Raw genomic sequence first — 15,007 nt, 5'->3', positions numbered from 1 at the left:
CTTAGCAATACATTCACAGATTTTATGGATAAACATTTAAACTGAACAGTGGGGACAGAGAATTAACTGATACAGAAAATTTCTGTCCCCAGCAATCGAAAACTAAAAGGGTTATCAGTGCATGTAACATAGATGTCTGTATGGGTAAGACTATCAGCCCTGCTATCAAGCAAAACCAAGCATTTAACAGTGAGTGCCATACCATGTGCACTAAACCAACAGGTGGCAAGAAAGTAGGGGCAGTCAACACAGGTTATGTAGACAGTAAACACAAGGTCAATTCAAATGGACTCAAATGTCTATACACCAATGCACAGAGTATGAGGAATAAACAGGGTGAATTAGAAATTTAAGTAAATGAGGGCAGATATGATATTGTTGCCATTACGGAAACTTGGTGGGATGAAACTGACAAATGGAACATACAGCTAGAGGATATAAATTATTTAAAAGAAATAGACCAAATAAAGAGGAGGTGGAGTTGCACTATATATAAGAAATAACTACATCTCTACAGAAATAGAGCACAACAATGATGAAAATCATCTTGAATGTATTTGGGTCAATATAAAAGGGTGAAAACGATATTGCCATAGGTCTATACTATAGGCCACCCAACCAAACAGAGGAAGTAGATGAACTTTTTGCTAGTCAGCTAACTAAGGTATGTAGGAAGCACATCATAGTAGTAGTGGGGGATTTTAACTACCCTGACATCAACTGGGTAACAAACTCTGCACCAAGTGGAAGATCCAACAGGTTCCTAACAAACCTAGCAGACAACTTTGTTTCCCAAAAATAGAGAAGGCGACAAGGATCAGCCATATTGGACTTAATTCTCACTAACAGAGATGAAATGATAGAAGGTGTTGAAGCTACAGGAACCTTGGGGGCAAGTGACCACGCAATATTGGAATTCAACATTAAGCAAATACAAGTAGTAGAACAAAGTCAAACTAGAGTCTTGGACTTTAAGAGAGCTAATTTCAATAAACTTAGAGAGAGCTTGAGAAGGATTCAATGGATGAGAATCCTCAGGGGGAAAACAACTCAAGAAGCTTGGGAAATTTTGAAAAGTGAGATTATAAAAGCGCAGTCTAACACAATACCAATGAAGAAGAAAATAGTAGATCTCAAAAGAAACCAGCATGGATGCATAAAGAACTATCTGACAAATTGAAAGACAAAAGGACAAATATAAAAAGTGGAAAGAGGGCAAATAACTAAGGCAGAATATCAGCAACAGCCCGAGCCTGTAAAGATGAAGTGAGGAAAGCTAAGGCTCACAATGAACAAAGGCTAGTGACAAAAGTAAAAATAACAAAAAGCTTCTTCCAACATGTTAAAAACAAGAAAAAAGTCAAGGAAACAATTGGCCCATTGCTGGGAGAAAGTGGCAAGAAGATGACAAGCAACAGGGAGAAAGCAGATCTACTTAACTCATATTTTGCATCTGTCTTTACACAAAAGGAAAAAACAATCCAACCTATCAAAACAGCACTACAAAAACAGATTAGAAACACAAGTTAAAATAGGGAAGAAAATGGTAAGTGAACACCTGTCTACCCTAGACGAGTTCAAATCACCAGGACCGGATGGATTACACCCCAAGGTTCTGAAGGAACTGGCAGACGTGATCTCAGAACCACTGAACTATATCTTTCAAAGATCCTGGAGCACAGGGGAGCTGCCAGAGGACTGGAAAAGAGCTGATGTAGTTCCCATCTTCAAAAAAGGAAAAAAAAAAAAACAGATCCAGGAAACTACAGACCTATCAGCCTGACCTCAATACCGGGGAAGATTCTGGAAAAGATAATCAAGCAACGAATCACCGAACACCTAGAAGCAAACAAAGTAATAACCAAAAGCCAACATGGGTTTGTCAAAAACAGATCATGCCAGACTAATCTTATCGCATTCTTTGACAAAATGACAAAATTAGTAGACCAGAGGAATGCTGTCGATATAATTTACTTGGACTTCAGTAAAGCATTTGATAAAGTAGACCATAACCTACTACTAGATAAAGTAGAAAAATGTGGGTTAGACAGCACCACCACCAGATGGATTCGTAACTGGCTGACCAACCGCACTCAACGTGTAGTCCTCAACGGAACTACATCCACATGGAGGGAAGTATGCAGTGGAGTACCCCAAGGCTCTGTTTTAGGCCCAGTACTCTTCAACATCTTCATCAATGACTTGGACGAGGGATAGATGGGGAACTCATCAAATTTGCAGATGACACCAAGCTGGCAGGAATAGCCAACACTCCAGAAGATAGGCTCAAGTTACAGAAAGATCTTGACAGACTTGAACATTGGGCGCTATCTAACAAAATGAAATTCAACAGTGAAAAAAGTAAGGTTCTACATTTAGGCCAAAAAAACAAAATGCACCAGTACCGTATATGTGGTACCTTGCTCAATAGTAGTACCTGTGAGAGGGATCTTGGAGTCCTAGTGGATAACCATTTAGATATGAGCCAGCAGTGTGCAGCAGCTGTTAAAAAAGCCAACACAGTTCTGGGCTGCATAAACAGACGGATAGAATCAAGATCACGTGAAGTGTTAGTACCACTTTATAATGCCTTGGTAAGGCCACACTTGGAATATTGCATCCAGTTTTGGTCGCCACGATGTAAAAAAGATGTTGAGACTCTAGAAAGAGTGCAGAGAAGAGCAACAAAGATGATTAGGGGACTGGAGGCTAAAACATATGAAGAACGGTTGCAGGAACTGGGTATGTCTAGTTTAACAAAAAGAAGGACTAGGGGAGACATGATAGCAGTGTTCCAATATCTCAGGGGTTGCCACAAAGAAGAGGGAGTCGGGCTGTTCTCCAAAGCACCTGACGGTAGAACAAGAAGCAATGGGTGGAAACTGATCAAAGAAAGAAGCAACTTAGAACTAAGGAGAAATTTCCTGACAGTTGGAACAATAAATAAGTGGAACGACTTGCCTGCAGAAGTTGTGAATGCTCCAACACTGGAAATTTTTAAGAAAATGTTGGATAACCATCTGACTGAGATGGTGTAGGGTTTCCTGCCTGGGCAGGGGGTTGGACTAGAAGGCCTCCAAGGTCCCTTCCAACTCTGTTGTTATATTATTATATATGCAGAACAGAACTAAAATAACAGAACCCACAAAAAAATAACAGTGTAAAAGGAACGTGAAAATACACCCAGTACTGTATGATAATCAAATAGATCAGGGAAGACGGAGTCCGCTATTCATCCAGCAGCGGCCTCCAGCATGGAAGTCCCCCTTTTCATAAATATTTCTATATGTGTTGGCAACCTTGTATTATTTTCAGTGTACTAAAACTCAACATGTGACCAAACAGGGCAAGGAACCTGACCATAGAAATGATAGAAACTCAAAAAACGCTCTTGCTTTTAACCTAACAGCTGAAAGAGTAGATGCAGTGATAGTCGGTACTTACTGGTACTTGCCAGTAAGAGGACATAATGTAGGAGGGTAAGCATTCCCCAGTCACCATTGGCTTCAAGTAAGCCAGTAGCTGATAGTGATGTGGAGGGCGAGATAAGATGCCTCAGTCTTCCTTCAGTACAAAATCTCATGGAGGAATTCCATCTTGCAGAAGATGAGTTGCTCTATCAAGTTACCATGTAGATGTGAGTAATACAATGTCACTCTGTCATTTACCCTAGAAACACCCACATTTTTGAGGATGCTAGTTGTTAGACAAGGGATGCACTGCCAGTCAACCATAGAGCACTGATCTTAAACGTAAGATGTAGATTGCCCTTAGTCAGCAGGAAGTGGATGTACACCACAGAGCAAACTGATTGTGTTATATCCATCCAGAACATCGAACAGACCTACTTGCTTCTTGTCTCCAGTTGTTACTGGCCATTTATGGATATTTTTCCCCCCTAATTGTCTTTGTCTTTAAGAGTTCTGGTAGCACAGTGGTTAGAATGCAGTACTGCAGGTTATTTCTGCAGACTGCCAGCTGTCAGCAGTTCGGTTCTCACTGGCTCAAGGTTGACTCAACTTTCCATCCTTCTGATATTTATCATAAATATAAATTTATATTATTTATTTATGATTTATCATTCGGTAAAATGAGGACCCAGATTTTAGGGGGCAATTTGCTGGCTCTATAAAAACTACTTAGAGAGGATTGTAAAGCAATGTGAAACGATATATAATATGCTATTGCTATTTTTGTTCCTCCTTCCTTCCTTCCTTCCTTCCTTCCTTCCTTCCTTCCTTCCTTCCTTCCTTCCTCCCTTTCTTTCTTTCTTCCATTCTACTTTTTCTAGAATGAAAGCTTTGTGATCTGGTTTGGCTTTGTGACTCAAAACACAATTTCTAGCTTTCTCCAGTATTTAATATATGCTGACTATGTTGCTGATAGAGGCAAAATGGAAGCAGTACTGTCCTGAAAACTTTTATGATGATGCAAAGTGCACAGGCAGAGATCAGAATCAGTTTGAGGTTAATACGATGCCATCAAATTGGGTTCGGTTATTTGCAGAGCAAACGTATTATTTTTTTGCGGGGGAGAGGGAAACTGTGCTAATTCAGACAAATTATGGTAACAAAAAACTACTTCAGTATCCCCCCCCCCTCAAAAAAAAAGCACATAATCAAATTATGTCAGTGGTGGGATGACGCTTTGTTTTTAAAATTGAGATATACACTACCTTTTATGGCTACAAGTCTGTTTTCCCATGTTTTCACTTAAAATTGGCAGGAATTGTTTTTAGTTTTCAGTACACCTCATTACAGGCTTTCTGATGGCTACATGCTGCTGAGCCCTGAATGAAAAGGTGATAGGACTGGCGTTTGTTTGTTTGTTTGTTTGCATAAGATTCTGTGACAGCTGCTGCCTGGTTCAGACGTTATAGAGCCGTGATGGGGACCTTTTTGGTGCCCAAATCGGAACGTGCATGCATCAGCTGAAGACCAGCTGACCGGCGTGCACATGCCTGTTTTTTGGCCGTTTTCAGGTTGTTTTCTGGGCCATTTTTGCCGTGAATTGAAAACGTACTTGTTCATCCAAGCGGGACTGGCTTAATTCTTAATTTTTACATTTTGAATGTTTTGAATTTTAAATAATTTTAAATTGGGTATTCTGTTTTATTGGGTCAAACTTGATGGTTTTTAAATTCTTCGGCCATTATAGAATATGTTATTTTAATCTGTTGTTTTAAAATTGTATATTGTATTGTTTTAATTTGGCTGTACACCACCCTGAGTCCTTCAGGAGAAGGGCGGTATAAAAATCTAAATAATAAATAAATAAATTTTCAGGCCATTTATCGGGCCGTTTCCAGGCTCGTTTTCAGGCCATTTTGGGGGCATTTTTCGGGCCAAAAATGGCAAGAAAACAGCTTGTTTTTTAGCTGTTTTTCAGGCTGTTTTCCAGCACGCTGGCATCCACAAAGGCCAGCTGGCTTGTGCACCGGAAACCAGAAGGGCAGCTGGCGACAGCGCGCACGCCCACAGAGGGTTCCCCTAAATGAATGATTGTAGGTCGAAGAATACCTGTATATTGTGTTGCGTTCAGAATATAATGCACAGCATGCGAATGATACACAAGCTTCCTTTTCAATCCAGATTGATGAAAGAAAAAAATCCCTCCTGTCCCAAAAGTACTTTCTCTAAAAAGGCCACTGGAATTTCTTCTTGTTGTTGTTGTTTTCCTTTTTCTCTGAAAAAATTTCGCTTCTCATCCAAGGAGTTCAGTTCAGTTCTTGGATGAGAAGAGAAATATTTAAAGTCCAGTTGACTGTTGAAAAAAGCATCTTTGGGAGAACAATGACCTGTATGATTTGAGAATATCCTTAAGACGAGAAGTCGTCTTGTTATCAAACAGTATGTAGCTCATCTGGATTAGTTAACATAAAAATTATTAGTGCAAAATATATCTTTCGGAAAAAATGTTGTTGTGATGCTTGTAAAAATAAGAGAGAGAGCAACTTAGTATGAAAAAGAAAAAATTACCGTATTTTTCGGAGTATGACACACCTTTTTCCCACCTAAAAGGGGGTGAAAATTTGGGTGTGTCTTATACACTGAATGTAGCCCCGCCCACCCACGGCCCCCACCCTTTGGCCTCTGCCTCCCAGCAATTTACCTCCTTGCAGCAAGCAGCAAAAAGAAACGGCCCATTTCAGCTTCAGCACAGCCTAATTAGCACAAGTTGATTCTCCAATGGATCGACCTCCCGACCCTCAGCTATTTCCGGCTGCAGGGATTGCCATGGCCTATTGCTACATGGGCCTCTGCTGCTTGCTGCAAAAGAGGTAAATTGCTGGGAGCAATTTTTTTTTCTTGTGCTAATCAAGCTATGCTGAAAACGAAAATGAAAGTAAAGCAGGCTGTTTGCTGTTTTGAGGCAAAATTGCTGGGAGGCAGATTTCTTTTTCTTGTTTTCCTCACCAAAAAAGGTAGTGTGTCTTATAGTTCGGAGCGTCTAATACTCCGAAAAATACGGTAAAGTATTTGTAATAATACAAAGATCATTGCATATTAATAAATGAAGTGTATGATTATTCAAACCGGAAATATTCAGTCTTTAATTCAACTCTGCCATTTTTCCTTCTCACCTTTAGACATGCATATCATTCAGTGTCAGCAGCATCTTCAGTGTTTCCTTCCAAAAATGCCACTGATGCGAAGTTACACAAAGGAACTATACTACTGCAAAATCTGGATGCCGTTATTATCCATCCTGGAGCTATGCTGGCTATGCTGGATCTGGTGGTCTCTGTTGGGTCAACTACACAGCCAGAAGTGAGAGTCTTAATATTGCTTCATTGTGTATCTGTCAGGCCTGGAAACCATATTAGACTTTAGGTTTCCAGACGCTGCCACATTTTTCCCCTGAGGGGAGGAAGGGGGGCTGAGGGGTATGGTAACATTCTTCAAGCGGTCAAGGTCGGATGGTGTTCACATCTGCAGGAAGTGGCAAGAAGATATTCGAATTAACTGGGAGAACGTGGGACCATGTGACCATCAAAGGGGTCAGGGGGGTGGGACTCTTGGGGTTTGTATAACTGGGGAAAAGAATCCGGAACTTCAGTTTTGGAATTGCACTCATCGTGTGCCAGTCTCCTCATGCTAGTAAAGAACTCTGGAAAAGAAATGTCTCTGAGTTTCTTTTACGCAGAAGAGGTATTTCTGGAACCTTGACAGTATCATTCCAATAATTTCTATAAACCAGGGTTTCTCAACCTTGATCGCTTTCAGATGTGTGGACTCCAACTCCCAGAACTCCCCAGTCAGCATGATGCGAATTGAAGTCCACACATATTAAAGTAGCCAAGGTTGAGAAACACTACTATAAACATAGTGAACTTAAATCTTAGGACATATTTACTGTCTGGAATCTGATAACACTTCTAGTTCAGTTTATTGAAAGTTTGTATTTTGCTTGGCACCTGGAACAACATGGTTACACAATGGCATGAAGCTCAGAGGGGGGAAAAGTTAATTGTCCTATTGGTTTTCCTCAAAACATCTCCTTCCAGGTGTTGTCCCATGTATTTTCAATATGTGCTCAGAATCTGAGTATTTCTCGGAGCTAATGTCATGGCTGGTAACCAGCATAAAATTCCCATTTCTGATCTACATTTATTGTTCGAGTAAGAATGTACAGTTTAGAACAGGAGTGTCAAACTCCATTTCATTGATGGCCACATCACGGTTGTGTTTGACCTTGAGGGGCCAGGGTGGGTGTGGCCAGGGTGGGCTTGATATCATTAGTGTCGGGGACACCTGTGGTGGACAAGTGCTAAGGCAGGACTTTCCTCAGACCCTCTCTTACTCTCATTATAATCTTCCTTCCTTCCTTCCTTCCTTCCTTCCTTCCTTCCTTCCTTCCTTCCTTCCTTCCTTCCTTCCTTCCTTCCTTCTCTTCTTTTTCCTTCCCTCTTCATTATCCTTTCTTCTTCCTTCCCCTCTTTCCTTCTTTTTCTTTGTCTTTCCTCTGTCCCTTTCTCCTTTCCTCTCTCTTCTTGAATGCTCAAATGCAAAAGGGGAGACATTTCTCCTTTTTTTTTGTTTTTAGTTTGTTTTGCTAGCCCTCTGCCAGCGAAAACGGAGCTTGGGGACACACACGCGTCTCCCCCTTCCCTTAACTTAATTTTCACTGGCAGAGGGCTGCAGGAGGCTACTGCGACCAAAAATGGAGCCCTGGAGGGCCGCACACAGGCCTCTTAAGCTCCATTTTAACTGGCAGAGACCTTGCGGGCTAGTCCTTTGCTGTTTCCAGGGCACCCCATGGGCCGGATCTGGCCCCCGGGCCTTGAGTTTGACACCCCTGGTTTAGAATAATATGCAGGTAGGTATTCAAATACAGTGTTTTTGCTTTATGTGTTTATAGCATGCCCTGGATCTCCAGCTTGCAGTGGCCAACATCTTGCAATCTCTTGTACACACCGAAAGGAATCAACAAGTTATGTGTGAAGCTGGGCTTCATGCTCGTCTTCTGCAGAAATGCAGTGCTGCTCTTACGGATGAGGACCACTCTTTGCATCCTCCTCTCCAAAGGATGTTTGAAAGGTTGGCTTCTCAGGCGTTAGAACCCATGGTGCTGCGGTAAGTGAGAAAGTTTGGCTCAATTCAGATCGTTATTCAGAAAGAGTGTGAAGAGGAGCAGTGAAGATGATGAGGGGACTGGGGGATAAAACAAAGAACGGTTGAGGAATTGGGTATGTCTAGTTTAATAAAAGAAGGACCAGGGGTGACATGATAGCAGTGTTCCAATATCTCAGGGGCTGCCACAAAGAAGAGGGAGTCAAACTATTCTCCAAAGCACCTGAGGGCAGGACAAGAAGCAATGGGTGGAAACTAATCAAGGAGAGAAACAACCTAGAACTAAGGAGAAATTTCCTGACAGTTAGAACAATTAATCAGTGGAACAACTTGCCTCCAGAAGTTGTGAATGCTCCAACACTGGAAATTTTTAAGAAGAGATTGGATAACCATTTGTCTGAAGTGGTGTAGGGTTTCCTGCCTAAGCAGGGAGTTGGACTACTCCAAGGTCCCTTCCAATTCTGTTATTCTAAATATTCTAAACTGGCTTCTCTCCAATTCTCCAGTTGGTGTAGTTCCTAAAACTACACAATAATGTCAAGCAGTCACATGGATGCTAATGAAATACAGCTCGTCCTCGATCTATGACTGCAATTGAGCCCAAAACCTCTGTTGCTAAGCAAGACAATTGTTAGATGAGTTTTGCCCCCATTTTATCACCTTGCTTGCCACAGTTGTTAAGTGAATGGCTGCCGTTGTTAAGTTAGTAACACTTTTTGTTAAGTGAATCTGACTTCCCCAATGACTTTGCTTGTCAGAAGGTCGCAAAAGGGGATCACATGACCCTGGGACACTGCATCCGTCATAACTATGAACCAGTTGCCAAGCACCCAAATTTTGATCACGTGACCATGCAGATGCTGCTATGGTCATATGTGTGAAAAATGATCATTAAGTCACTTTTTTTCAGATCACTAAATGAATAGATACTGTATACGTAAATGATTACAACTTTTCTATTTTGATTACATGGTTTGCATTCTATTTGATGACAAAAAAGTACCCTATAAATTTTGCAAATAAGCAAAATAACAGTAGAAGAAGAATTTTAACTGATGCGTTTACATACAGTACGGACTTGACATTTTTAATGTGTTTTACCTTGATTAGTTTCAGGGGTTGTTTTTTAAAAAAAATTCATTAAAGAGTTCAAGTGAAAGCCTTTAGATTAAGGGATTAAAGATTAACGTTAAAAGCAATGCAGAATAATCTGAAGCGTCTTCTTATTTTCCTACTCCGTTATTCTTCAGGGAATTTTTACGTTTGGGAAATCCGCTGAATTGTGGAGCCTGGGATAAAAAACTATTGAAACGGTATCGTGTGCATAAACCAAGCTCACTCAGTTATGAGCCAGAGATGAGAAGTAAGTGTTCAAATACTAAAAAGGCATTTGGGGTTCTTCTAGCACTTCTTAAAAATCTAGTAATTCTTTGAGCAAAATCTAGAATGAGTGCTAATGAGATTTGCTTGTATTATTACAGAGGCCTTTTGGAATAGTAATAGAAAAAGCTGATTGAGTACAACTCTAAAAAATCATTTAACCTTCGATAAGGAACCAGAAGTAACCCACTTTATTTCAATGTGTGGTCTCACTTTTAAGCCTTTCTAGGGATTTTCATTGCCAGGTCTTAAGTATTCACTTTTTGATAACAACTCCATAATAAAATCTGATTTCAGATCAAAAATAGAATAAAGCCTGGATAATAATAGTATATCCAATAATTATAACTTCTATTATTGTAGGTAATAATAGAAGAGTAAGATACCTTGATTGTGATTAAAAGACTGACTGTACTATGGCTATATTTAGTCCAGTGTCGTTAATAGCTGAGGTTTACTTAATAATTTCTATTTCAGTACAAGGCTGAGTAGAAAAAGATTTTTCTTAGTGGGAAGAAGGCGGCTAAGCTGGATTTAGATAGAGGTTGTTATGGAAATTCAAATACATTTGGATGCTACTATGTGTCATTAAGATGTGCAATGATTGATGAGTTGATTATACTACATCAAGCTGATATTATCTCTTAATGACCACACAAGATAGATTTTCAGTGTGAGAATTAACTAGAAAAAAAAATATCTTAACATTTAATTCACAACAGGCATAGGCAGGATTTGAGTCTGTTTCGGTGAATGATTTCATTGGAATTTCATGAGTTAAAATTTAAATGCTTTCCAATTATATAAATTGCTTTTGGGTTCTTTGGTCTATTATGGATAGCCTTGACTTTTATAGCTTCCATTAGCGTTTGGAGGACTGATTTTATAATTGGTCTAATCGTTTTTAGAGCCATCTAGTCCATTGCTGGTAGCTCACCCATGTATATGTGAATCACATTTTACCATATGTGGGACTTAACATCAAGCAACAAACCTATTTCCCACCCCCCACCTTTCTCCATTAGCTCAACCTCTTCCTTTTTTTCACATTTGCTATACTATAGATAGTATGGTTACATCAATGGAAGGTCTTGGTACTGACTGTGTGTTCAGCTTACACGAAGACAGCCACTACAGGATTAGCAAGAGCCTTTTGAAGCCAGCTGAAGGAAGCACTGTGCCTCTGACAAGAGTAAAGTGTTTGGTTTCTATGACAACCCCACATGATATTAGGCTTCATGGATCATCCGTTACGCCTGCGTTTATTGAATTTGACACTTCTCTTGAAGGGTTCGGGTAAGGCCTTGCGAAATCTTTTTATCTTAATTCATTGTTCTTTCGTGGAGGTTTAAGGGGATGGTTTTGGTTTTACAACCATAAAATGTGACACGGAAGGCTGCTTTTGATAGAATAGAATAGAATAGAATAGAATAGAATTTTATTGGCCAAGTGTGATTGGACACACAAGGAATTTGTCTTGGTGCATATGCTCTCAGTGTACATAAAAGAAAAGATACGTTCATCAAGGTACAACATTTACAACACAATTGATGATCAATATATCAATATAAATCATAAGGATTGCCAGCAACAAGTTATAGTCATACAGTCATAAGTGGAAAGAGATTGGTGATGGGAACTATGAAACGATTAATAGTAGTGCAGATTCAGTAAATAGTCTGACAGTGTTGAGGGAATTATTTGTTTAGCAGAGTGATGGCCTTCGGGAAAAAACTGTTCTTGTGTCTAGTTGTTCTGGTGTGCAGTGCTCTATAGCGTCGTTTGAGGTAGGAGTTGAAACAGTTTATGTCCAGGATGCGAGGGATCTGCAAATATTTTCACGGCTCTCTTCTTGATTCGTGCAGTATACAGGTCCTCAATGGAAGGCAAGTTGGTAGCAATTATTTTTCTGCAGTTCTAATTATCCTCTGAAGTCTGTGTTTTCTTGTTGGGTTGCAGAACCGAACCAGACAGTTATAGAGGTGCAAATGACAGACTCAATAATTCCTCTGTAGAATTGGATCAGCAGCTCCTTGGGCAGTTTGAGCTTACTGAGTTGGCGCAGAAAGAACATTCTTTGTTGTCCTTTTTAATGATGTTTTGATGTTAGCTGTCCATTTGAGATCTTGCGATATGATAGAACCCAGAAATTTGAAGGTTTCTACTGTTGATACTGTGTTGTCAAGTATTGTGAGAGGTGGAAGTATGGAAGGGTTTTTCCTAAAGTCTACCACCATTTCTACGGTTTTGAGTGTGTTCAGTTCCAGATTGTTTTGGTTGCACCACAAGGCTAGTCGTTCGACCTCTCGTCTATATGCGGATTCGTCATTGTCTCGAATGAGACCAATCACTGTTGTGTCATCTGCGAACTTCAGTAGCTTAACAGATGGATCATTGGAGATGCAGTCATTGGTATACAGAGAGAAGAGAAGTGGGGAGAGCACACAGCCTTGGGGGGCCCCTGTGCTAATTGTACAGGTATTTGATGTGATCTTGCTTAGCTTCACCTGCTGCTTCCTGTTTGTTAGGAAGCTTGTGATCCACTTACAAGTCTGTTCCGGTACCTGTAGCTGGTTTAGCTTAGTTAGAAGAATGTCTGGAATGATGGTATTGAATGCTGAACTAAAGTCTACAAAAAGGACCCTTGCATAGGTCTTTGGAGACTCAAGATGTTGTAGGATGTAGTGCAGAGCCATATTAACAGCATCATCTGTTGATCTATTTGCTCGGTATGCAAATTGCAAGGGGTCTAAAAGCGGATTCGTGATGGTTTTCAGGTAGGAAAGCACTAGCCTTTCAAAGGTTTTCATGACTACAGATGTTAGAGCAACTGATGTTACACATTCTTCTGGAACAAAGTTTAAGACCACCCCATTGCTTTTTATGCGTTAACAACGTTTCCCCCCCCCCTCCCACTAAAAGTGGCCCTTGTATCCAATTGTCTTATGTCTGGAAAGTCACCTGCCGATGACGGAAAGCTCTATATAATTCATTGTGTGGTTTACAGAAATTGCTTGGATTTAAGTTTACACGTGTTAACAGCAGCTAAGAATTGTGTTTGCACAACAGTGGAAAAACGAAGAGGAAAATGTAATTAAAAAAAAAATTAGAATGGGCAGAAATGGATAGATTAACACTTAAAGTTAAGGAGAAGGAAGAAACCGATTACTTTTTAACATGGGATTTGTTTGATCAATGGCTGACTAGCAAAAACAGAAGTTAGAAATTTAAAAGCGTAAGAGAATGATTAATTACATAAGGAAGGTTCACTAAAATGGATAAGCAAATACTATTATTATTATTATTATGTGATCATTATTAACGTTATAAATATTATTATTACGATTACTACTTCTTAAAATTAATCATACCCAGAAATTGTTTGGATTTTGGATGTACTGGTCCATAAAGAAATTTAGATCGTGAAAGCATAATGTGAGTTTGTAACTTTTGTATTTCACTTTGCTAAAATATTGAATTATCTCCTTAAAATATTCCCTGTCTTTAGAAAAAAACCAGGAAGATAGAATCCTTGGATGTAATTCTAGCTCAGTGATTACGCTTCAAAATTGTGACGTAAATCCACAATGTGTCATTTTGCCATCTTCCCTCCAATACACACACACACACACACACACACACACACACACACACACACACACACTTCTATTTTGAATGACATAGCTGTTATCTGATTGATGTTTCCCACGGTTTGTTAATCATGGGTCTTATCCAAAGAACATGAGCAAGTACTTCATTTTCCAGAATGGGGACAAATGTACCATCAAACCGACAGGTGGAAAGCAAATGGCAAACGTCTCCTGACATTTTGGAAATACTTATGGGAGGCGGGAAAACATATTTTGAGTCCCATAAATGGAACAGTGATGCAAAACAATGAGGGGAACATCATGCATGTGGGTGCAACTGAGAGGAGGGGCGTTATTTACCAGTTTTAAAGTACGACAGTTTTATTTAAGGCTTACAGGAAAGTTTCTACTGTTTTCCCCCCTCAAAATGCAGGAAAACCATGCAGCCAATTTTGAGCGATTGTGGTGGAGATGGTCCTCTGGGCCTCCAATCTTGGCAACTTTAAGCCTGCCTTTAACTGACATTAAAACCAAGGATATTAGTTTATATTTTACTGCTGTTGTTTTTTAATTCAGTAAAAATATATAGCTTTTTTTAAAAAAAAATCTAGGTGATGTACAATTTACTATGATATGTGGCTGGCTGACAACCTGTGATTCATTCAGTCATCATTTCAGAGATAGAGGTCGTCTCCTCCATTTACAATCACAATGAGGCCAAAATGTCCATTGCTAAGCGAGACAATTGTTAAGTGAGCTTTGACCCATTTTATGGCCTTTCTTTCCACAATTGTTAAGTGAATCGCTGCCATTGTTAAATTAGTAATTAGTATTTTAAGTGAATTTGGCTTCCCCATTGATTTTGCTTGTCAGAAGATCGCAAAAAGTGATCACGTGATCCCGGGACATTGCAACCATCATAAACACATGCCAGTTGCCAAATATCTGAATTTTGATCTTTAAGTTTGGCCCACTTGAAGTATGTTGATTGCCCTATAATGCACTGTTTCTCCCAGCTGAAGGTTACAAACAGACAAACAGAAGAATTTTAATAATGTATTGATGTTACTGTCACCGGTTTTAGGCCCAGATAACTTGCAGAAGAGCTAGGTTTTGATCTAATTTACTGTAGATATTGTTGATTTCATTTATTGTTCAGAAACTATTCCTAATTCATGCATCTCTCTTTTATAGTTGCCTGTTCTTACCTAGTTTGGCACCTCACAATGCACCAACCAATAATGTTGTTACTACAGGACTGATTGATGGTACTGTAGTCAGTGGAATTGGAACCGGTGAGTCCTTGACTGTTGTCCACTTAGATCAGGGGTGGGAAACGGTGGCCCTTTTATGACTTGTGAACTTCAACTCCCAGAATTCCTTTAACCAGCCATACCAGCTCAGAAATTCTCAAAATTGACATCCACAAGTCATAAAGGGGCCTTGATAGTTCCCCACCTCTGG

The 15,007-nt window shown here is 39.8% G+C and overlaps 1 protein-coding gene across 6 annotated transcripts in view; it reads left to right on the top strand.

Moving 5' to 3' along the window:
* Positions 1–15,007, top strand: part of WDFY3 (WD repeat and FYVE domain containing 3) — a 204,679-nt gene that overhangs the window by 99,257 nt on the left and 90,415 nt on the right. For all 6 annotated transcript variants that reach the window (XM_058192067.1, XM_058192065.1, XM_058192066.1 and 3 more), the window contains 5 exons: positions 6,590–6,770; positions 8,362–8,576; positions 9,824–9,936; positions 11,018–11,249; positions 14,738–14,838. In XM_058192067.1, coding sequence (XP_058048050.1) covers positions 6,590–6,770; positions 8,362–8,576; positions 9,824–9,936; positions 11,018–11,249; positions 14,738–14,838 — 842 coding nt within the window. The remainder of the gene's footprint in view (positions 1–6,589; positions 6,771–8,361; positions 8,577–9,823; positions 9,937–11,017; positions 11,250–14,737; positions 14,839–15,007) is intronic.

This window comes from Ahaetulla prasina, chromosome 8, assembly GCF_028640845.1.
Source record: "Ahaetulla prasina isolate Xishuangbanna chromosome 8, ASM2864084v1, whole genome shotgun sequence".
In the NCBI taxonomy this organism is placed as follows: domain Eukaryota; kingdom Metazoa; phylum Chordata; class Lepidosauria; order Squamata; family Colubridae; genus Ahaetulla; species Ahaetulla prasina.
Note: the sequence above shows the minus strand (reverse complement) of the source record. Positions and strands in the feature narration are given on the sequence as shown.